General features: G+C 41.2%; 1 protein-coding gene across 2 annotated transcripts in view; it reads right to left on the bottom strand.

Moving 5' to 3' along the window:
* The window catches only part of LOC146985140 (arf-GAP with coiled-coil, ANK repeat and PH domain-containing protein 3-like), a 103,017-nt gene that overhangs the window by 44,318 nt on the left and 35,092 nt on the right, over positions 1 to 23,607 (bottom strand). For both annotated transcript variants that reach the window (XM_085782894.1, XM_085782893.1), the window contains exons 2-4: positions 13,262 to 13,319; positions 7,440 to 7,559; positions 5,413 to 5,466 (exon numbers count right to left, since the gene is read on the bottom strand). In XM_085782894.1, coding sequence (XP_085639020.1) covers positions 5,413 to 5,466; positions 7,440 to 7,559; positions 13,262 to 13,319 — 232 coding nt within the window. The remainder of the gene's footprint in view (positions 1 to 5,412; positions 5,467 to 7,439; positions 7,560 to 13,261; positions 13,320 to 23,607) is intronic.

Raw genomic sequence — 23,607 nt, 5'->3', positions numbered from 1 at the left:
AAATCCAATGCATTTCAATTCAATTGCACTCTATATTCCAATTAAATCATTAAAATATCAATAATATATCAAGTCTTTGTTTGTATATGGGTCCTTGTCCAAACAGAATTACTATTTATATCCACATTGCTAATAAAGCACTGTCCAGCTGTCAATGTGAAGTATCTTTCTTACAATAACAACAGTGTTTGGTTACATAAAAAAGGAGCGTTCAGTAAAATTTTTCACTTTTCCAAACAAAGAGCAGCAGCAGCAGCGGTCGTCTGTCAGGAATGATAAGGATTGCAGTCGCAGCCAAAAATGTCGTCGTTCCTATTGTGTCTCTCGCTTTGTTTTCTCCTGTTTCCAAATATAACAGAGCGAGAGAGAGAAAGAGAGACACTGTGGGAACTCACTCACTCACTCATTCATAACAAAAGCCTCCTCCATGGATCATACTGGAAATATATCTCTGATTCAAATGTAACCTAAATTTCTGTAACAAGCTCCCTTATGTATTAAAAAAACCATGCATTAAGACGTGGCAGCTCAAGAGTTTCGTCTCTCTCTCTCGTTTTGCAGCTCTGTGTCACTCTCTCCTCATTTCTAATGGATGCTCAGAGAGTAAAACACAAGTCAATAATTCATCGAGTGTTCATATGGAGTTTCATGCTTGAATTAAACAGACAGTGTCAAAATGTTGGCCTGATTCTGCTGACGCTTCTTCTGCCCGTGTGAGAGAAAGGAAAGAAAGAAAGAAAGAAAGAAAGAAAGAAAGAAAGAAAGAAAGAAAGAAAGAAAGAAAGAAAGAAAGAAAGAAAGAAAACTGGATTGTGAAATCTTCTGAAAGACGCTGCACAGCAGACGGAGGAGCCACACTTGGCTTGTGTTTGCCGTTCGCACACAAACAGAGCCTGTTTGTTCTGTTGTGTGGTAATAGACTGGCAAAGGACGCAGAGTTATCAGGAAATGGAGCTAGAAGCGAGGGCCAAGGCTCTTTTCTTCTACTTGTCTTGGCTGTGAACGCTCAGACATACAGTGTGCTGTGAAAAAGTATCTGGCCCCCTTTCCTCAAGTCTTACTCCTTTTTTTTTTTGCATATTTGTCACACTTGGAAGTTTTTTTTGTGACTGTTAATATGCAGAGTGTGTTCCTAAAAAAATGCAATGGGGATTTATGTGATTTTTATGCAATGAAATTGTGGGAACTTGCAAAAACTGCAGAAAAAAGTGATTCCCCCAGCGCCCTGTTCTCACTTTTGTATATTTTGGGCTGTGTTATGTGTTCACACGCACACACACAGCTTTCCCTAACATTACATCCCTTTGTCCCAACAATTCAATATTTCTGCATTTACTGTAAAGCATAAGCAGAAATATTGTCTAATCATTGGGCTAGTTCTCTCTCTTTACTTTACTTTACTCTCATTACTTTTTTGCAATGGAAATATGCTTAATGAAATCATGCAACCCCCACATATTTTGCACGGAAATCGACGATTTATGTGGCGAAAATTCGGCAACTTTGAAAAATGTGAACCCGCTGCATTATGTGCTGACTTATAAATATATAAAATTTAGTTTTTAATGATGAAAAAATCTATATCCAAACCGACCTGGCCCTGTCAGACCGCAATCAGACTCTTTAACGTCCTCAGCTAATGCTACTGACGAGAACCTGAGCAATAATTTCTATTGATCTGTTTTATTAGTTGTTATTTATTTTATTTATAGTTTTTTATCCAGTCTTCATCCAGTCTTTCATCTTTTATACAATTCTTATCATGCACTTACACTGTGATTTTATTCTACAGCTCCACTTTCACATTTATACGTGCTCTTACACTGCACACTAGGCTGGCTTTGTATGTATTGTATTATGGTCTGTGATTTAACTGTTTTAACTGTCTGGATGAGCGAGAGACACCTGAATTTCCCTACTGGGATTAATAAAGTATATCTATCTATCTATCTATCTATCTATCTATCTATCTATCTATCTATCTGTGTGAAGCAGTAATATCCCCCCCCCACACGCACGCTGTTCCCACCAGCTTTCTCCATTGTTGAATAATGACTCTCATAGTGACTCTTTGGACTCACAAAGCTTTAGAAATGGCTTTGTAACACTGTCTAGGTAGGTTTGGATCGCTTCTTCCCCTTCATAAATGACATCATCATTAAAAAAAATGCATATTTACTTGGGTTATCTTTGTCTAGTATTAAAAAAATTAAGTTTGATGATTTGAATGAGAAGTCTGAGCGTGCACTTGCTTGTTTCCTGCTGCTGCTGCACAGAAGAAAAGAAAGAAACATGCAGACGCAGAGGGACGTCTGTCACAAGTAGCAGATATAACCATCATCATTTCTTATTCATCGGAGCGCTGCAGGAGGTGGTGGTGGTGGATGGGATGGGGGAGTGGGGGAGTGGGGGAGTGGGGGGCTGCTGCTGCTGCTGCTGCTGCTGCACAGTTTAAATGCACATCATGTCTTCCCTGATTTAAAGATGAACATGTATGTGATGTCAACAGAACATGAAGCCACAGCTCAGACAAATAAAACTCTTTTAACGTGAGCGGATCACGAGGCTCCGCTCACGTCGCTGCAAATATGATCATTGCTGTGAATCTTTCATCTCTCTCGGGGGGGGGGGGGGGTCCCTCTTATCACTCCCCCTCTTCCTCCTCCTCCTCCTCTTCCTCCTCCTCTGGTCTGCCTTTTTACATCAAAGCAACAAAGAAAACCTTTGAGAGCCCAATCATATTAATGTCCAGTCAAACTCCAGGCTCTAATGGACGGGAGGGGGCGGGGGGATGGGAGGCTGAAGGCCCAGCTGAGCTTCCAGGGGAAGAGAGGCCAGCTGATCCTGGGCCAAAACCACACTCTGCTGTGGTCTGTGAAGTGTGACACACTGAACCAGACAAACAGAGACTCACTCACTCACTCACTCACTCAGTCGCTGTGACACTGACAGACGTCTGCTGCTGTGTCTAAAGCTGCTCGGAGAGAAAACATACATAAAATCACCAAAAAAAAAGCTCAGAGATGTGATAGAAAACAAAAAAAAAGGAGCCATGTGCTGGATTTCAGTCAAAAAAAACACTACAGACTACTGTACAGCTTCAATGTTGAATCATAGTAAAGAAACAACAAAAACAGTACGAGCTTCACACAAGATGCATCATTTGCCTAATTCCTAACATTATAGAGTGTACTGGATTTTTTATGAACTCCTCATATAGAGGATGTTTAGGATCATCAATCCATCGTCTACTGATCGTTTATCTGTACTGTACAACTCACATTCACACAGAACAGGTCACCAGTCGACGTGGTGCATGTTTCTGGACTGTGAGAGGAAGCTGAACCAGAACGCAGGGAGAGCATGCAAACTCGGGAATCAAACCCAGGACAATGACAGAGTTGTTTTACAGGTAAATTCATGCAAAACCGCTGATGTGCGTTGCCTTCAGGGACAGTTTTTCATCAAGCAGTCTCTGCATTTACCTCTAAAACAACCCTATCTGGTAACGTTGTGTTATTATCTCATAGCGTGGTGAATGTGCAGGTCACAACTTGTCCACCAGAGCGTTGTGGAGTTGTTGGATTGTGTATTTGATGAGTTTGATGAAGGAAACCAAGAAATCCCATGAGCCTCCGTAGCGTAGCTCTGAGCAGCTCACAGCTCTGCTCTGCCGTTCTAAAAATAGCTTGCACCGACAATTAAAGGTAACGAACCTACTGCTATGACCATAGGGATTATGGCAATGGGCCAATTTGCCAAAATGTTGAACTATCCCTTTAACAAATAAATCCATAAACACCACAAATCATCATATCTAAATGAGCCTGAGCTACAGTAACTGGGTTGACTTTACTGTCTAACCGTCTCTAACTGAGTGACATCATCAGCTCATCCAGCGAGCAGCAGGACAGCGAGCGCTGCTTAAAGGAGGTCAAAGGTTAATTGCTTCCTGTCTGTTGTCATGGCTTCTCCTCGCACAGTTCTGCTGCATTAGTTACTATTGTCAGGTCACATGCTATCGACAGTCACGCACACACACAAAAACACACACACATAACCTGCTGCAGCACATGACCGGACTGTACTGTATGTAACGCAACGCACTCCATCTGTGACATGATGACAAGGTGACACAGGGTCACTACTGTCCAGAGGCTAGAGCTAATCCAGCGACCCGAGCTATTAACCCTAAAACTCCCAGAACCGAGAGAATGGGAGAGTGAACGAGGAGGAGGAGGGATGTGGAGCGACACATCTTTGTTTCAGCTTCAGAAAGGAATTTGATCCTCACACACACACACACACACACTGCACTTTATGGCATCGTCAAGCACGTAAAGGGTTCAAGCTAATGGACTTCAAAGGGGCAGGATGGGGGGGCAGCGGGGGGGTCAGGAGGCTCGGAGGCAAAACAACACGGCAGTGAAGTACAAGCTCAGTCAGATGTGGATGGATGTAAAAATACAGCAATAATACATAGATAACAGCCTTCAGAAACATAAACCGACTCTTTATAAAGTCTAAATACACTGCAAAAACTCAAAATCTTATTTATAGTTAAAATGTCATTTCTAGTCAAAACAAATCTAATTATACTAAAAATAAGACTCATCACATAAAAAGTAGCTTGTTTTTAGACACTTTTTACTTTTTTCAAGCATATTTTCACTTGAAATAAGTAGAAAAATCTGACAGTGGAGCAAGTTTTTCTTTCTTATTACAAGCACAAAAAACTTGCTTTCACTGGCAGATTTTTTCCACTTATTTCAACAAGTTAATTTTTAGGTGACGAGTCTTATTTTAAGTGGAAATTGATTAGTTTTGATGAAAATTGAGACATTTCGACAAGAAATAAGACAAATATTCTTGGAAAGATTTTGAGTTTTTACAGTGTAACGACTTTACTAACGTTATCTTATTCGTTATAAGTCATTCATAAAAGCAACCTCTGTAAATTGAGTTCAAAAGCTTTTAAAATATGGATTAAAAACAGATTATAATGCTGTTTTAGTGACTTTATACTGTGTATAACTTGTACATGAGCAGCCAGGATGTCATTTCTTCTTTATATGAAGATCTATATATTGCTTATAAATAATAAAGTATTCATGTTGAAAGAGCTGCAGACAATCTGGAGCAAAAAACCGCCATCAACTTCTTGTCACATGCAGATTTCATCATAAAAAGTCTTTTCTTAATGATGAGCTCAGTTTGAACCCTGTTATCACAACTAAAGTGGGAATAAAAGAGGCCGATTACGATTAAATGACAGTGAATGTGAGCGTTATGGATGAAATCACTGTGCTGCTGTGTCGTGTCTGTGGTTTTGTGTGTCTGTGTGTGTGTGTGTGTGTGTGTGTGTGTGTGTGTGTGGGAGAAGCCTGGAGAGCAGAGGCCTCATGGACTCACCATGTGGTAGTTGATGATCTCCTGGAGACTTTCCCCACATTTTTCCAGACACTCCTGCAACAAAGAAAAAAAAAACATAAATAAAATAACAGAAAACCTTCGTTCTCATAGCTGCAGCTACATTTGCATTTGAGAAAAAAAAAGAAAAAAAGAAGAGGGGGGAAATAAAAGCTGTCACAAACTAAAAACCAAAATTTATTTGAATTCTAAGTGGAATAAAATGAAAAAGATCTGCAGTGGTACAATTAAGTCAGAGCTGGTTAATGTCACAGAAGTTGGACTTTTTCAGCTCGGGCTCAGGACTTTCTTTTTCTTTTTTTCCTCCGTTGAACCTTGAACGGGAAAAGCAAACTGTAATTGCAGGGCTGATTCAGATCTTTTTTTCTTTTTTTTTTCCTTTACAATGGAAACTACAAATATGAACAAGAGACTTTAATAAGAAACTCACAATTAGTCACAGAGCCGAAGCCAAGAAGGCTTTTAATAGCACTTAATGTCAGCAGCAATGAAAATAAGTCCAAGACGCCGGTGCCGAGAGTCGAGCCAGGAGTAAGTTTCCAGACCCGATCTGATCCTCGCTCACTAATCTGTTAGTAATCAGGTTTACTATATAAAAACACACACACATATAAAAACGTACAGTACAGTACAGAGCTGCACCAAACGCAAGGAAAGTCCCCGTCCATGGAGACGTTCTACAGCAACAATCCACTAAACATCTACGGACGCGTAATGCATTCACTTGAGTCATTTATTTTTTGGTTTGTTTTTTTGAACAATTTTTTCAGTTTTTCTGATTAATTATTTCCTGTTTTTTGAGGTAATTTTTTTCTGACTTAGCTTAGAGATTTCAAAATCCCGTGAGAATCTCCCGCCTGCAAGTAACGCAAGGACTGATTTCAAAATAAAGGTGCTACATCAGACTGTTCTGAGTGACTCTCTCTGAGGAGGTATTCTGTAATAACAGGTAGTTTCCTTTCAATATGAATCTGAATTTACTTGGAACACAGTAAAAATACTGTATGTTTTGTGGAGCATATCCATGGATGTATGTTAAAGCAGATATCAGTGGAATGTTTTTGTTAATATAAGTCCTAAATAGTCCTATTTTCCGTCAGCAATCACTTACATGAAGTATTTCAGCCTAAACACGAGTCTCTCCGTCACTCTGCTCTGCTGTAACCCGAGGAGAAAATTTTCCTTGTGGGATACAAGTGTTATCCAATGAGGGGAGAGAACGGCATGAAGGGCTGTGTGTGCAGCCAAGGGATGCGCGTGAATGTGGTGACGTAGCACGAGGACCAATTGATGCCTGACAAGGGCGGGGGCTGCTAACTCATGGTGCGTTCAAGGAAACTCGTACTTTGTGTTTTTCCTTCCTGTGAAGTCATACCAGTTCGATCTGGTACGAGTTCACGGGTCGGAAGTTACGAGTGGCCGTTATAGGGAACTTTCACAGACAACAGGACGGTAAAAACACGAGCTACGGGTTACCTGGAACGCTACCAAGTCGTAGTTGTGACTTGAAGCTGTAACTTACGGTTTCAAAAGCCTGCCTTGAACACAGCATTAGCCGAAACGGCCGTGCCGCTGTTATCTGCTTTAAGCAATGTAAAAGAAAGCGCCTTCACTCATTGTGTTATGAGTAGTACTTTGATTTTGAAGGATGTTTGTTATACGCTCCCGGATGTGTAGCTTGCCCCGAGAAAAGTTTGTTGATGCTTCTATGTGTTCGAGCCGTCAGTCTGGAAAATAAAGCAATGGTGGAACATGTACCAAAGTGGAGTTTGAATAAAACCTTAACAATGTGTCTTTTTTAAGATAGAAAAAAATTACCCCGGAAAACAGAAAAACATTAGTCAGAAAAACAGAAATAATTACCCCAAAAAACAAACCAAAAAAGTAAATTACTCGAGTGAATGCAATACGCTTCCGTAAACATCGACTCAATGACAAATAATAAAAAGACGATGAAGCCACAATAACGGCAACGGTTCGTTGGACTGAACGTGTCGTCACAAACTCACCGAGATCATCTCGTCCTTCTTGCACTGCTGCGACAGATCCCGGATCCCGTTCACAAAGAGCTTGTTGGCGCTCACGTACGCCTTCCCCGCTTCAATCATCCCACTGCATAGCTTCACCAGCTGTGGAGGCAAACACACACACACACACACACACACACACACACACACACGAAGGAGGATAAATGACAAACAGTGTAATATACAGATTGCGGCGTTCACCACCATATATACGTATGTTGGTGTAACAGTTGCAGGGTTGTAGCTACCAGTACCAGTTATAATGTTAGTGTGTGTGAGACTTCATCAATTATTTGACGAACTGTAATGATATTTTATCAGTAGTTTCCATGGTTACGGTTGGTTTGGTTTTATATTTGAGGCTCGAACCAGGTCAACCAGGTTGCACAATAAGTATTAACTATGATGTAGGACTGGAGGCGATGAGCCGGGCCGCGATCAGACAGATGGAGAGCGTTTATGTGATGAACTAATATAAACAACATGTAAAAGTCATCACCTCAAAGTAAAAGAAAACTTAGATTCAAATTACAATCAGTTTCAGCGGGAGCAGTTGTTGCTGTTTGTCACCCTTTTTATTTTGCCAATTCATCAAAAGTACGCAGCCTTTGTACCAGTATTTATCAATATTCGACGGGCAGACGCAGGATGTTGTAGGAACTGTGAAATCTGAGGCTGAATATATAAAAATAAGCTGTATTTGTTCATATATATGATTTTTTTTTCTTCTAAAAACAGACTTCTATGGGAAAAAAATGTAATATATCACTTTGTTGTATGTCGTCAGATTTTTGCAAATGCACAGCCCTAATAAGGACAATGTCAGTCGGGCGAAGTGGCAAGTTTTGGGCCAAATATGATTAAAAGAGAATATCAATCAGATCTGCTGCTGTTTGTCTGTGTTTATTCACATATTTGCTGAATTAGCTGACAGCAGCAACCACCGTCTGCAGTGTAAAAACAACAATCACTAGGTCATTGCAATGCAGGATTTCTTTAAAAAAAAAGAAGAAAAAAGTACATTATGGAAATTTATTCACAACTGGATATAATCACATCTTCAGAAACAATAAGTAACACTGTGAGTGTGTTTCATGTCTTGACCAAGTTATGACTCATTCATTCTCTTCAGCCTCGTGGCTTCGTCCATGTGTTTCCCAAACCACATCCTGTAATAGTTCAAATTAGTTAAAGGGATAGTTCACTCAAAATTCAAATTTGCTGGGAGAAGTTTCAGAGTCCTCCGTGCCTTCTCTGAGTTACAGCGGGGCTCGGCGCAGCAGTGCATGTCCATATGACGGTTGCGAACGGAGCTCACTTTTCTTCGTCCAAAAAGACACACCAAAAAACATCCAAATACCTCCATAGTGCTCGTCTGTAATGTCCCTCTTGTATTGAAGCCCCAAGATGAGAAATTGTTTCGAAAAAAATTAAATAAGTTTATATTTTAAGCTTGTTTGTAGCAGAAGCTCCCAGCACTGCTCTTCCTGGTCCGTCCAAATCTCGTGTGATTTGCGCGGGCGTCAGTGCCAATCTCTTTGCAGATTCAGAACAATTTCTCATGTTGGGGCTTCAATACAAGAGGGACATTACAGACGAGCACTATGAAGGTATTTGGATGTTTTTTGGTGTGTCTTTTTGGACGAAGAAAACTGAGCCCCGTTCGCTACCGTCATATGGACATGCAGTGCTGCACGGAGCCCCGCTGTAACTCCGAGAAGGCACGGAGGACTCTGAAACTTCTCCCAGCCCTTAGTCGACATGAGGGTGAGTAGATAATGAGTAATGAGAAATTTTAATTTTGGGTGAACTTTCCCTTTAAAAGACTTAAAGTGACTTAAACTACAGAGGACAATTGTGAATATCTAATTCACCACCTCCACAGAATTACATTTTAAGCACAGAAAAGAGACAACTCCAGAGATTTATGTTGGAAAATAACTTTTACAGTAAAATGTTTTAAAAAATTTTTATTTTAAAAGTTCACCGAGGCTCTGTGAAATAGAGATCTGCTCCATGTGACGGCCGCTGAGGTCAAATCAACGCTTCAGGGCAGCAGCAGCTTTTATGGATAAACATCATATGCTTCAGTGCAACACAAAAAACTTTTGTTTTCCATGTGTTTTGAACCACACAAAGACAAGCGAGGGACGTCACACAGATGCATGTTTGTTGCGTAGAACCACCTGTGGTGAGTTTGAACAGTCAGGTGGAGCCGTATGATGTAAAACAGCGATTAAAGTCATCCAAACCTGAAGAATCGATCACGGATCAATCAACACGATCGCTGTTTTTGTGTCTCAACAACATATTATAACATATTGAAGTGAACGTGCTACAGTTTCTGTGCAGCTGTCAGCAAAATCTGCAGCTTCTTTTTTCTTCTTCTTATAAATTCTTTCATGAGAGGAAAATTAATTTCTTCTTATTTTTCACCCTGTGTTCAGTTGCCAGACTTTCTGTTTTCCCAGCTCTGTTTTCTCTCCAGCAAAGTCCCACTTCCTTCCCATCTGCTCACCAGACACAACGAGAGCCTGAGCCGCTCTGCTCTTGAGACTGAAGGAAGTGTTTTGACATTCGAGGAAATGCACTTATTACCTTTTCTAAGGTCACGAGTTAGATGGGAAGAAAGATAAGAAGTCAGATGAATGGGACAGACATAAATAACTCAGATAGCATCGTTTGTATGGTTACAGAACACTAATGAGCAACTAGAGAGTAAAAAATACTGTAAAAGCCAACCAAGGCCAGGTACTTTGAGCTAAATGCTAACTCCATTTGGTCATAAAGGACAGGAAATATTTTTTTGTCTCACCTTAATGAATTTTGTGCAAGAAGAAAATTAAACAGAAAATTGTCAAAATTCAAGTCATAAATGTGAACCCTGTGGTGAAAGTTTACTGTGTTCACTATCTTAATTGAGTAAGCTACAGTATATTAGCATAGGCTACTAACATGTGCTAGCTGTAAACACAAACTATACCTATTTGGTAAAGGGCAGGAAACATTTTTTATTTTGACCTATGCACAATGAAAAGTGAAGGGATCACAATACTCAACAACAAACAAATATGTGGTGATGATACGGCTTAAGTTTTGTTTTCACCATTTTAATTTGGTGTGTTAGCATGCGCTAATTAGCCATAATACAAACTATATTTGGTCATAAAGGACAGAAAACATTTTTAATTTTGACCTAATGATGGGGCTCAATGAAAAGTGAAGGCATCACAGCACCCAACAACATAAATGTGATGCTACAGCTGAAAGTTTACTGTGTTCACCATCTTAATTCAGTGTGTTAGCGTGTTAATTATCCATAAATACAAACTATATTTGGTCATAAAGGACAGGAAACATTTTTAATTTTGACCTAATGATGTCGCACAATGAAAAGTGAAGGGATCACAACACTAAATTCAAGTCATAGCCTAGTTGTGAACCCCTGCTGTGATGCTGCAGCTGAAAGGTCACCAAGGGCAACAAAGTCGTTAGGGCTTCATCCTAACGAGGTCATAAATGTCTAGCTGTAGAAAAATTTATGGTGATACCTCCGAGCGTTGTTGAGACTTGCCTCAAGCTAAACTGTTAGCAAGGTTATAAATGAGCATTTTAAAGCCTTCACTGTGTGACATGTGGCCTCCTACAGTAATTACATTGATAGCTACTAATGAGGTTTAGTTACCAAAGATCTGTTGAAACCTGGATCTGGATTCCTTTTTTTCCATTTTTAATATTAAATTGTGCACCTTCATTTGATTAGACTGCATACGATTTCAAATTCAGATGCTAAAGTGAGTTAAAGTGTTTTAAAGACGTGGCCTCGTGGCGGTGCAGGAGGTGACCTGTTTGTTTTAATTGGTAAATTCAATATAATCAAAGACAAAGTGACCTGGATAAAAAAAAAACTTCAGCTTTCCTTTCCTTTCCTAAAACACTGACGGCAGGAAAGCGTCTGTCTGACTAATCCTGCTTCTCCCTGACACATAGTGTTTGTAATTCAGAGTCAACAGGAGCAGATGGAGCTGCGACATGAGCATCACAGGGCGAAACATCTGGCCGCTTCATTGCAGCGAAACTACAGCAGAAGCTTTGAAAAGCCGCCGTCTAATGTTTTCACTGAATCTCATCTAACACCACTCACGTTTTCACAGACAGGACGGGGTGACGTCACTCTGGACTTTATGTATAGAGTAGAGTGCAGCAGTCGAGGCTCGCTATGCTAGACATGTTAGATATGTGGGATCAGGCACTGCAGCAGAGTAATATCATGTTGAGTGTGTGTGGAGCAGCTGAGTATAATGGACGGGCTGTGTTTTAACGTCCGTGCTGCAACAAGATATCCTGTGACAGACCGTGCAGGACGACACACCAGCATTCCTCCGACCGTTTCAGTCATTTTTTATTCTGCGCCAAAGATCGGAGTGTGAAATCCCAGCAGACCAGCACTGGAACTAAATCTGTCCAAAAGTGGAGTAAGTTTAAGTTCTCTCCTGGTGAAAAGGCCTCGGCACCAGAGCACCGGGGGGGGGTTAATTAGTTACATTCAGAGCATGGGGTAAAACAGCTGCACAGCACGGATACTTCATTAATTATGGAAACGTTCACCACAAAACACAGAGACTGGTAACTGACCTTTGTGCACACTGGTGACTTCAAGTTCACACAGTCACTGTCTGATTGAAATATTATTTTCTTATTTGTTCCTATAGTAAAATAACAACTGAAATTTTCCATATTAACTTGTTTATGTTGCATTGAAACCATCTAGAACTGTTAAATCTTTTTTTTTTTTTGAGTGGCAAAAATGTTGCTTCTATGTTTCTTTAAGGTGGAATTAATGAGACAAGGTGAATACCACCTTATCTCATTAATTCCACCTTAAAGAAACATAGATGTGTTACTGGTGACATATGCAGTGCTCGCTTCACGTTTTTGTTGGTTTAAACTGTGCCCACCTCCATGTGACGTCATAAATAAGTGGGTGTAAATAGATGTTAGAAAACCATTAAAAAACATGATTCGTTGATCCACATACATGTGTTTCTGCCGTTTGCTTTAGTGGAAACTTCAAGTGACTCATGATCTTTTCTTTTTCATTAAAACATGAACTTTTAAACTGTGACCACTGACCAAGAAACTTATGTCATGTTTTGACTTTTTTCTGGTATTTTCACTCAGAATTTAAGGTGAAAGCTGAAACTTAAAGCAGAAGTAAGCAGAATATTTGTGTTAATATAAGTCTTAACAGCAATCACTTCTATAGAGTGTTTGGTCTGAAACACGGGTCTGTCAGTCACTCTGCTCTGCTGTAAGCCGAGGAGAAAACTTTCCTTGTATCCTACAACCTTTATCCAATGAGGAGAGAGAGAACGGCATAAAGGGGCGGTCCTCTCTGTGTGTGCAGCCAAGGGATGCGCGTGAATGTGGTGACGTAGGGACGAGGGCGGGGACTGCTAACTCCATCGGCTGACAAGAAGTTAGCCAAAACGACCGGATCGCTTACTTCTGCTTTAACTAGAAATCCAGTTATTGTGTCAAAGAGCAAAGATAGTGAACCCAAACTCAAATCAGTGTTAGAGGGTGTGTATGTGGATGTGACCAGTTCTGTAAAACACTTTGACAGATCAATAAGACCAGAAAAGCATCTTATAACTGCAGTGCATTAACCACTTCAACCCACACAGATCGATGAGCTCATCGTTTCCAGTCTTGTTACAACGATGTCATGTCCATGACACAATATGGAAAACCTTCTTCCTCTGAGAGCATCCAGATGTCCGTGACAACAGTGAACGTCTCACCTTATCTAGTTTCGCCTCGATCTCCACCACCTCCGTCTCCACCTCATCGATATTCGCCCTGAAAAACAAAAGAAGAGAAAATCTGTGAGTTCACGAGAGTTCATAATCAGATTGACACATCTGACCTCCGTTTTCTGTGTAAGAATAAGAATATGAGGAAACTCAGGAGCTTTTTTGTTACTGTTTTTGCAGAATTTATTATGGTTTTTGTGTTGCCATGGTCAGGTGATGTGCTGTTCATTCTGTTTTGTGTGTCCACACCTGCACTGACGCTCTTTGCTAACGGAAAAATAAAGATATTTTGATTTTTGATTTTGTAAAACCCAAACTCAACCATCCGAGATCCACAACCACGCTGCAATAACTCAAAATCTTACCAAGAATATTTGTCTTATTTCTAGTCAAAACAAATCTCATTATACTAAAAATAAGACTCATCACATAAAAAATAGCTTGTTTTAGACACTTTTTACTTCTTTCAAGCATATTTTCACTTGACATAAGTAGAAAAATCTGATAGTGGAGCAAGTTTTTCTTCCTTATTACAAGCACAAAAAACTTGCTTTCACTGGCAGATTTTTCTACTTATTTCAAGTGAAAATTAGTTTGAAACAAGTGAAAATGATCTAAAAACAAGTTAATTTTTAGACGATGAGTCTTGTTTTAAGTGGAAAGAGTTTAGTTTTGACTAGAAATGAGACATTCTGACAAGAAATAAGACAAATATTCTTGGAAAGATTTTGAGTTTTTGCAGTGCAGGTGGTCCAGAGGAAAGTTAAGACTCATCACCATCAGTGAGTCAAAAACCCATTCAATGAATAATGAACTCTGATGCACTTTGCACTGTTTTTATGAGACATACTGTACACTTTCAGTCCACGTGAAAGAAAATGTTCCATTATGACAGCCGATAAACTTTCTGATTCTGATTCTGATGCAGCCGTTCTCCCAGTACGATCTGCTCTGCTCTGCTCGGGATTCCCCACAAGTTAAGTTAACGCGCCATAAATCTGTGACAGACAGGAGCTGAGGTCAGACATGTTGCAGCGAGGGTGTGGGTGGGTTTGTCTTTCTTTCTCTTAGTGGCTGAGACGCCGTCGGAGCCGCAGCAGCAGCTCGGCTCTGTCAAAACAGAGTGGGCAGACGATGATGATGAGGTCTCCGACTCGCTGAGGGTGAAAACTTCGTTGTCTGGCTCGTCCCACAAACTCCCACCACTCCCTCAACACCACCAACGCCACCACCAGCACCACCACCACACCCTGCTGCATCTGGAGCATGGGCCCAGTGGGAGAGGTGTGATTTACAGCCACAGCTGGATCAAACAATAACTCTCTATACTGTCGCTGCTCCAGAGTGACGTCAGCAGACGGGATGCAACGATTGGTCGAAGTAATCGATTACGTTGTCGACCATAAATAATATTATAAAACCCGCTGCTGTGTGATCATAAGAAAACTGTTAAAAGAATAGTTCACCCAAAATTCAAATTGCACTCATTATCTACTCACCCTCATGTGGACTAAGGGCTGGGAGAAGTTTCAGAGTCCTCCGTGGCTTCTCTGAGTTACAGGGGGTCTCGGCGTAGCAGTGCATGTCCATACAACGGTTGCAAATGGATACCAACTGTCTTCATAACAAAAAGACACACCAAAAAGCATCCAAATACCTCCATTCTGCTCGTATGTAATGTCCATCTTGTATTGAAGCCCCGAAATGCGAAATTGTTCCGAAAAAAATTAAATATGTCTATATTTCAAGCTTGTTTTGTAGCGGAGGCTTTCAGGGCTTCAATACAAGACGGACATTACATTGGTGTGTCTTTTTGTTACGAAGACAGTTGGTATCCATTTGCAACCGTTATATGGACATGCACTGCTACGCCGAGACCCCCTGTAACTCAGAGAAGCCATCTCAATAGCACTGCTACTACAGTAGCACACGCCACACAGGAAGTGAGCGACAGGAAGTTCAGCACGATAGCATAGATAAGATAAGACGAAGAAGACGGAACCATAGAAGTAGAAGATGACAGTACAGATGCTTCCAAAATAACCGTGACTAATCAATCAAAAAATAATCGATGGATTAGTCGACAAACCAAAAGAATCGTTAGTTGCAGACCTACTAGTGTACAGTAGATTGAGCTCATTTGCATTTAATCATGGTTTCACTCAGGACACAGAGTTGGAGAGGACGAGGTCAAAGGTCAAAGAGACAAACAGCAGCTCAGTGACCAGATAGAGAACTCGTCTCTGTCTCATCTCTCTCTCTCTCCTTCTGGCCTTGTGGCGGATTAGCCTGAGCTTGGCCGGGCTGCAGCAGGGGACGAAGGATGGCACGTGCTCTTAGCCCCCCCCTCCACCCACATGTCTTTTTACTGCCAAAGTGGAGGGAAAAATACTCCAGAGAGGAAATAAAATATCTGTCCAGAAAGCTGCAGCTCATGCAGAACAGAAACATGACAACGTTACTTAAATAATCAATACCATATCATCATCATTATTGAATGAATGAATGAATTTTTATTTTCGTGTCATGCCACCACTGTGGCCCATCACATATGGGATTACAGTCCAAGACACATTTAATGACAAATACAAAAACAAAGACTAGACAGTCCTTAAAGACTAGACAGTTACTTTCAGTACTCAACTATATATCGCTCTTTGTCTCATTGCCCAAGCCTTTTCAAGAAATAAAGAAAATACAAATATATTTAAGTGAAAAAGATGTTTTAGCTTCTCAGCATCGTCTAACCACACAAATGTGTTATTTGGATCTACCTTACTAAACAATTGTTGTCTTATAGAGTCATAAAAAGGACAGTAGAACACAAAATGAATTTCATTCTCCACCTCTTGGATGTCACATAAATTACAAATTCTATCGTCTTCTGCTGTGCCGACATATCTGCCTGTCTCAATATGAAGACCAAGTATACCAGCTCTCAGTTGAGCACACAGGGATCTTTTCTTTTTAGACAAATTCTACAAAACATCATTTTCTGAGCCAAATACCTGTTTTATTTCACAGTAAGTACGCAGCTTTGGTTTACCCCAAATATCTAATTCCCACCTATCTTTACTTTGTTGGAAAATAATTTCTTTTAATACATTAATCTCCACTTTCTCTTTGTTATAATAACGGTCTTCATACAGTATCCAGCTCTCAGCAAGATGTCATATATGTCCTTATCCCATGCCTCATTAGTCAGTTATTATTACACATGTGGACACGTGTTGTTGCTGTAACCTCAGCTGATCTCCGGCCGCCACCCGACCGACCACACCCACACCCACACCCACACCCGGGGAGGAGGAGGAGGAGGAGGAGGAGGAGGAAGATAATCTCCGCAGTGAGCAAAAGCTGTTTTCGTTGCTGATGATGTCATTTTCAAAAACTGCTCTTTTTCATGTCATGAAGCAGGAAGATTAACGAGCCGCTCGTTTTTTTTTTCCCCCCCAGAGGCTCCACACTGACCTGGAAACTTTTAACGTTTTGTTTTATATTTTCAAAACGTCTACACATCAAACACACACACACACACACACAGCATACCATGCATAGCTTACAAAGAACCGAGCTAGAAGCAGAGGAGAGGCGTTCAGGAGCACCGATGACTTCAGGTTTACTTCAAATTAATCACTTTTAACTCTGTTTTCTTGCATTCAGACCCTTTGAAATAAGATTTTACCACTAAAACATCTATGCAACACATTATAAAGCAAATATTTAAGATTAAATAACTATATTGCTGTATACGTACATAATGACCTTCACGTGTGCAAGTAACACACTGCTTTAGTCTTTGCACTCTGCAGATTTACACTGCTGTATCTGTTGTTTACAGTTTACACAAACCATTTGCTGCGCTCTGTATTTGGAGTTTTGTTTATTTTGATATTTACATAAGCATCTATTTTTTTCCCCACTATTATAGTTCAATGTTTATTTTTCGTATCTTTGTGCTGGTCTTTGTGTCTCTCTCTCTTTTCTGTCTTATACGAGTTTTGGATCCGAGAACAACAAAACTAATCAAATTCTTTGTATTTCTTTGTATTTGTGCACAAACTTGGACGATGAAGCTCGTTCTGATTCACGCTGCTTTTTTTTTTTTTTAAAGGACCGTGTGAAAGTAACTGAGGGCGGAGGAGGTGCAGTTAGAAAAGGTGGAGTTGATATGTTTTCTTTTAACTTTATAGTCATTACGGTGGGTTTTCTATATACGCAGCATTTTTAAATGTTAAACTGTTATTTTCTTTCCAAACGCACAGCTGGATGACGAACCGTGATGAATTCATCCAAAACTCAAAGAATGTAGATTAAAGAAACTAAATATTAAACCAGTTGTTTTTTCATCCAGATGTGCAGACTCTGGCTCAGGGGGGGGGCAGCTGCTCCACGGGCTGAACCCCAACCCCAACCCCCCGCTCTCCTCCTCCCATAATGGATGCACACACACACACACACACACACACACACACACACATAACAAACACATAGACACACACACACTGCAGCGAGCGTGCCCCAGGCCCGTAGCCACGGCAACCATCTCGTAAGTGGGCCGCAGAGGTCCCCGATGGTGCCTGTGATCTGACCCTTATTCACACCACAGGGAGCAGAGCGGCTAAGTAGATAATAACAGGATTGAAACGACAAAGAGAGTGACCATCAACCCATAAAAACCATTAAAACCTCGTGACTCAGGACCATTAAAACTGCTGCAAATCTACTGGTGCCTCTTCACACGTCAGCTCAGCTCTTATTAACGACCGGACCAAACAAGTTGAGTTTGTTTACGACTGCATGGTCTCGTCCTGTGCAGCACGTGGAGGACGGACGAGGAGCAGCATCAGGATCAGTCTGGGATCATTTATTAAAAGGTATTCAGAAGAGAAAATTTAATTTCAACCCACTATGGGTCTTAAAGCAGAAGTAAGGAGAATGTTTGTGTTAATATAAGTCTTAAATAGTTCTATCTTCCGACAGCAATCACTTATATAGAGTGTTTGGTCTGAAACACGGGTCTGTCAGTCACTCTGCTCTGCTGTAAGCCGAGGAGAAAACTTTCCTTGTATCCTACAACCTTTATCCAATGAGGAGAGAGAACGGCATAAAGGGGCGGTCCTCTCTGTGTGTGCAGCCAAGGGATGCGCGTGAATGTGGTGACGTAGGGACGAGGGCGGGGACTGCTAACTCCATCTGCTGACAGGAAGTTAGCCAAAACCACCGGATCGCTTACTTCTGCTTTAACTTTAGTGTAATCACTCATCAAATTCGTTTTCCTTAGTGGGGAAAACTTGTGCGGCAACTCATGGAAGGAGGCGCGACAAACAGGACAGAACTGCCATTTCTGAACACCTTTAAAGAAGCAGCAGCAGCAGCAGAGTAAAACAAAACCCCATAATAAACAGAGTTTGTGCTGACTAAGCTGCAGCTCCGGTGGTTTTTCTGGCTGCTGACGCTGCGACGTCGTCCACAGGAGCCGAGGGCTGAGGTGCTGCTCACTGGGCCCAGAGCGGCAGAACCACTCAGCTGCTCCTGTTTCTGGGTCAGTTCACCAGCTCCAAACTAGTTTCAAGTTATTATTAAAAACTAGATTGTTAAATACAAACAGTTGAATTTCAGATCATTTGAGTTCATGCACTTGTTTTACTTTCTCCTCCGTAACCGTCTGAGTGAGTGAGTGAGTGAGTCTTGGCTGCTGAGTGTGAACCGGATGGCTGATGGAGATGCAGCTGGGCTCGGATGCCCCCGAGGGTTGTGTTTCAGTGGTAGGGGGAGGGAGAGGGGTAGAGGGGGAGAGGGGGAGTGGAGGGGTCTGGTGGTCTGGATGGAGAAGGAGCAGGTGGGACGCTGAGGTGGGCCGAGCCAAAAACCAGAGTCCAGGTCCAGAAATACAAAATAAGTCAGAACTCAGAAGCTCCTCCAACCAGCTGAGGCTAAACGGCTGAACTGAAGCCACAGACAGCGGAGTGTGTGTGTGTGTGTGTGTGTGTGTGTGTGTGTGTGTGTGTGTGTGTGTGTGTGTGTGTGTGTGTGTGTGTGTGTGTGTGTGATGCAGCAGTGTCGGCGCTGTGAGAGCAGCTGTGGAGCAGAGAGACTCTCAGATCCTCCGTCACTGTTGGATATCTGCAATAGCTCATCTTCAGTCCAAAGTCTTTCATCAGTGTGAAGAGTCTGGGTGTAGATGGGACAGAAGGAGGAGGAGGAGGAGGAGGGGGAGGAAGGGGAGGAGGAGGAAAGGGAGGATGAGGGGGGAGACGGGGCGGCCCAGTCTGTCTGAGGGCCCCCATTGTGACAAAGCAGCCTTCTGTCTGGGAGAAAAAGGCAGCATTTTGTCATAATATTGATCGCTTCAGTGTCCTAATTGAGGCCGGAGCTGCAGGGTTGGATGGCTGGTTGGAGGATGGAGGGATGGAGGAGGGGAAGTGAAGGGATGGAGGGATCCCCGAGCAGATTCCCCTCTGAGCTGCACAGCTCCGAAGCACTAAGAAAAACACACTCTCTGTCTGTGATCTGTGAAAGATCCAAACTAAACAACAAGTCCATGCAGTCGTATCGTAAAATGTAGCACAGTATTTAACCTACTGTATGTCTAGGTTGCTCCCTTTACACTTGTAGCTTATTTTCTATTGTTTTAGACATTGTAGGATACTTTTTTTTATCATATATCTCCTCTTGGTATCCTATTTATCTCACTTGCACATTTCCCTTTGGAGCATCATGGCAGAAGAATTTCCTTCGGGATGAATAAAGTTCTATATCTATCTATCTATCTATCTATCTATCTATCTATCTATCTATCTATCTATCTATCTATCTATCTATCTATCTATCTATCTATCTATCTATCTATCTATCTATCTATCTATCTATCTATAACCAGTAACAACCAGTTGTTAAACTGACCGGTCGGGGTTCGGACTTCATGCTCCGTCTGTAATGAGTTTAGACAGAACTGTGTTTTATTATTTTTTTTTACTGTTTTCAAAACTAAAACTAAAATCACGACAACGAAAGCGTGAGGAATTTTAAAAAGCGATGAGGCGCTCTGATGTAAACTCATTAATGCAACAATGCAGATAATTAAGTTATTAACACTATTTGCTTCCTTCACAAACAAATCAGTGAACCAGCGGCGAAATCTGATGAATCAACATAAAAACACACATACTGTATAATGTATATATATATATATTATAGATTGATGATATAGATTTGGATTTGGAAGAACTGTAGCACTGTACAGTAACAGTCAGTAACAGATGGATCTTATGTCAGATTTTGTTTTCACGCTGTTTAACATTCAATTCATCAACAACAACAACAACAACAACAACAACAACGACACATCTGAGCTTCTGCAGCGATAGTTACTCATTTATGCATCGATTAATCCAGCGGTGAATGTATGGATGTGTATGTGCGTGTGTAGTGTACAAGAGTGTGTGTGTATGCATGAGTGTGTGTGAAGGTCGTTCATCCCCCATCCCCCCTCCCCTCTCTCTCTCTCCCTCTCACACTCGGTGCAGAGCCAAATGCTTGTGTGAAGACAAACAGGTGAGTGGCAGCCATTCAGAAAACCCCAACCACACACACACACACACACACACACACACACACACCCCCTCCCCCGGCCCACCCACTTCATTCACTGGACTCAATAGAGACAGAGACCACCAGCCCTCCCACCAAACTACTTCCTCACTGGGGCCTCGTGTGTCTGAGCTGCAGCCGAGTTCACTGGAGGACAAGGAGAAACACACACACACACACACACACACACACACACACACACACACACACACACAAACACACACACACGTTCATGTAACTGCTCAGACAATCCCCTCACATGGTGGGATTTTGACATTTTCATTTTTTGATATTTCCATAAACTAGAAGTTTTCAGCCATTCATAACTGTTTGAATAACTGAGATACTACACCGAACGTAGCATCAACGCTAAAGTAGCATCGACGCTAAACCGAACGTAGCATCGACGCTAAACCGAACGTAGCATCAATGCTAAACCGAACGTAGCATTGACGCTTGCACATGTTTTATCAATCATCAACAACATATTCAAACTTTATAATAACCGTTTATGATGAAGACGAGCTGTAAAAAAGCATAAAAAAGCTCTGCTTTCCGAGGGTCCTTGAATGTTACCTCTACAATAACAACGGACCTCCTCTCCTCTAGCACTGCATTCACCACAAACACATAGCCTACAATTAAGTACTTTCCGTTTTGTTTTCTTAAAATATTTATTCACCACAATGTAGTAGAGAGTTCAAAGTACCAGAATCACACAAAATATCAAAATTGTGGAAATAGTAGGCTACTTTTGCCACAATAGAACATCAGCGACTTCCGACATGTTTTCCCAGGCCACCACACAAATAACTGATCAATCAATCAATCAATCAATCAATCAAGAGTCTTCTCAGTGCAGCAGAGACTAACCAACAGCGACTCCTCCAGCTGCCACCGGACCCAGCTCGTCCTCATGGAAACCAAAGAAACCAAAAAAAAACTGACTCTATTTTAGCAGGAGGAACAAGTGTGCGTGTGCGTGTGTGTGTGTGTATGTATGTGTGTGTCCTCTCCACACAATGACAGGCCTCGTAAACCACCGACAAGGACAGAAGCTAATTCAGGACGGATCCATGTGCATGACAACACCACCACCACCACACAGCAGAACAGAACCAGGCTCATAGACCGACGTAACCGATCTGCAGGAAGAGAAGAAATCCGACAGTGTGAAATCAACTGGTTCTGCTGCTGCTGCAAAATCTGAGAACTGCAAAAAAAAAAAAAGACAGAGTCTCTGAAAATAGACATGAGTACATGCTTCGTATATTTTTGCCACTGGTGCATTTGTCTGGTTCAGTCTGAGGAAACTTCCTCTGTGCTGCTTCAGTCTGATTGGTGAAGCAGTTTCACATTTTATAGATATTTGCTAATGAAGACTGAGAGATATGATCAATTACCAACTGGACACGTCAGTTCAACAGCCAGTTATTGATAAATTCACGTTTACAAATCATCATAAAATTGTGGAATAAACTAAATGAGGACAATGTGCAATGTGCATTAACTTAAAACATTTAAAGGCCCCATGCTGTGCACTTTTCTCTGGGTTTATTTACCTGCTGATATCCCTAACAAGATGTATCATTGGTTTTGAGTACCTGTGATCTGCTTCATATCGTTTATATTGCCACTTTCTGTCGCCTCTTTCTGGAGCTCAAGCAGCCACAGGTCATTTGGCCAATCAGAAGAGAGAATGAGAACCTCTCCTCTGATTGGCTGACTGTTTTTAAGTGGCATGTGGTCGGGCCAATCACAGGCAAGTAACTGAAACCTAAGCTGCATTCATACAAATTGAAAAAAAACAACTGGTCACGGTGGGCGGAGTTACCTTGTGTGTGACATCACAGAAAGGAGGAAGTGCTATCTGCTCGTCTTAAAGAGATGTTCCTACAAATGGGCGGTGTGTGTTTTTCCGTTTATGACCAGTTTGATGCATGGGACAGTATATACGTGGCCCAGAGACCTCCCCAAGCACCAAAAAATAACCAAAATCACATTTTTCATGCCATGGGGCCTTTAACTACAAACAAACACTCTTGGTCAGCTATAAAGAACTGGATAGCTATTTTTACACTTTTTTAGTTAGTATGTTTATAACCGAGGCTCTATTTCATATTAAAGTTATCTTTTAATCTTCTAAAATATATGGATTTATAGATTATGAAATTATGACAATGTTTTTTTTTACATATACTATTTGTTTTTATGCTTGTGCTTGTTTGAGACAAATAAAAATCAAATCAAATCATGCAAACGTCACAGGTCAAAAATTTGGGATGGATTTCAGATGCAGTCGGTTAATTTGCCCAATTAGCATCAGTATTTGCAGACACACAGTTCTGCAGGTTGAGCAGCAGCTGCTGCCTCCTCAGATACAACAGATATCTCACTGTTTCCTAATGGGCACGTGAAAATCAATTAACAATGTTCATCAATCATCTGTTCCTGTGTCATTCAGCCCAAAACTACACACTTGTTCACACACATGGTTCCTTCAGGTGCTGGTGGCACAATAAACTGTCATATGATCCACAGAGTCCAGTTTTAATATAAAAGATTTAAAGGCTCATCAGCTCCTATATGAACATACATACATTCATATTAATGCACATTCTGTAAGTAAATATCGATATATCATTCCACACCCTGTATATCCTGCACATTTATATCATGTTATGTCATCTATCTTATGCTCGTCTGGTTGGATGCAATCCGTTGTTGCCCTTTGTGTGTGA

The sequence above is a fragment of the Trachurus japonicus genome, chromosome 7 (genome assembly GCF_045865225.1).
Source record: "Trachurus japonicus isolate A0001 chromosome 7, Traja_1.0".
Lineage (NCBI taxonomy): Eukaryota > Metazoa > Chordata > Actinopteri > Carangiformes > Carangidae > Trachurus > Trachurus japonicus.
Note: the sequence above shows the minus strand (reverse complement) of the source record. Positions and strands in the feature narration are given on the sequence as shown.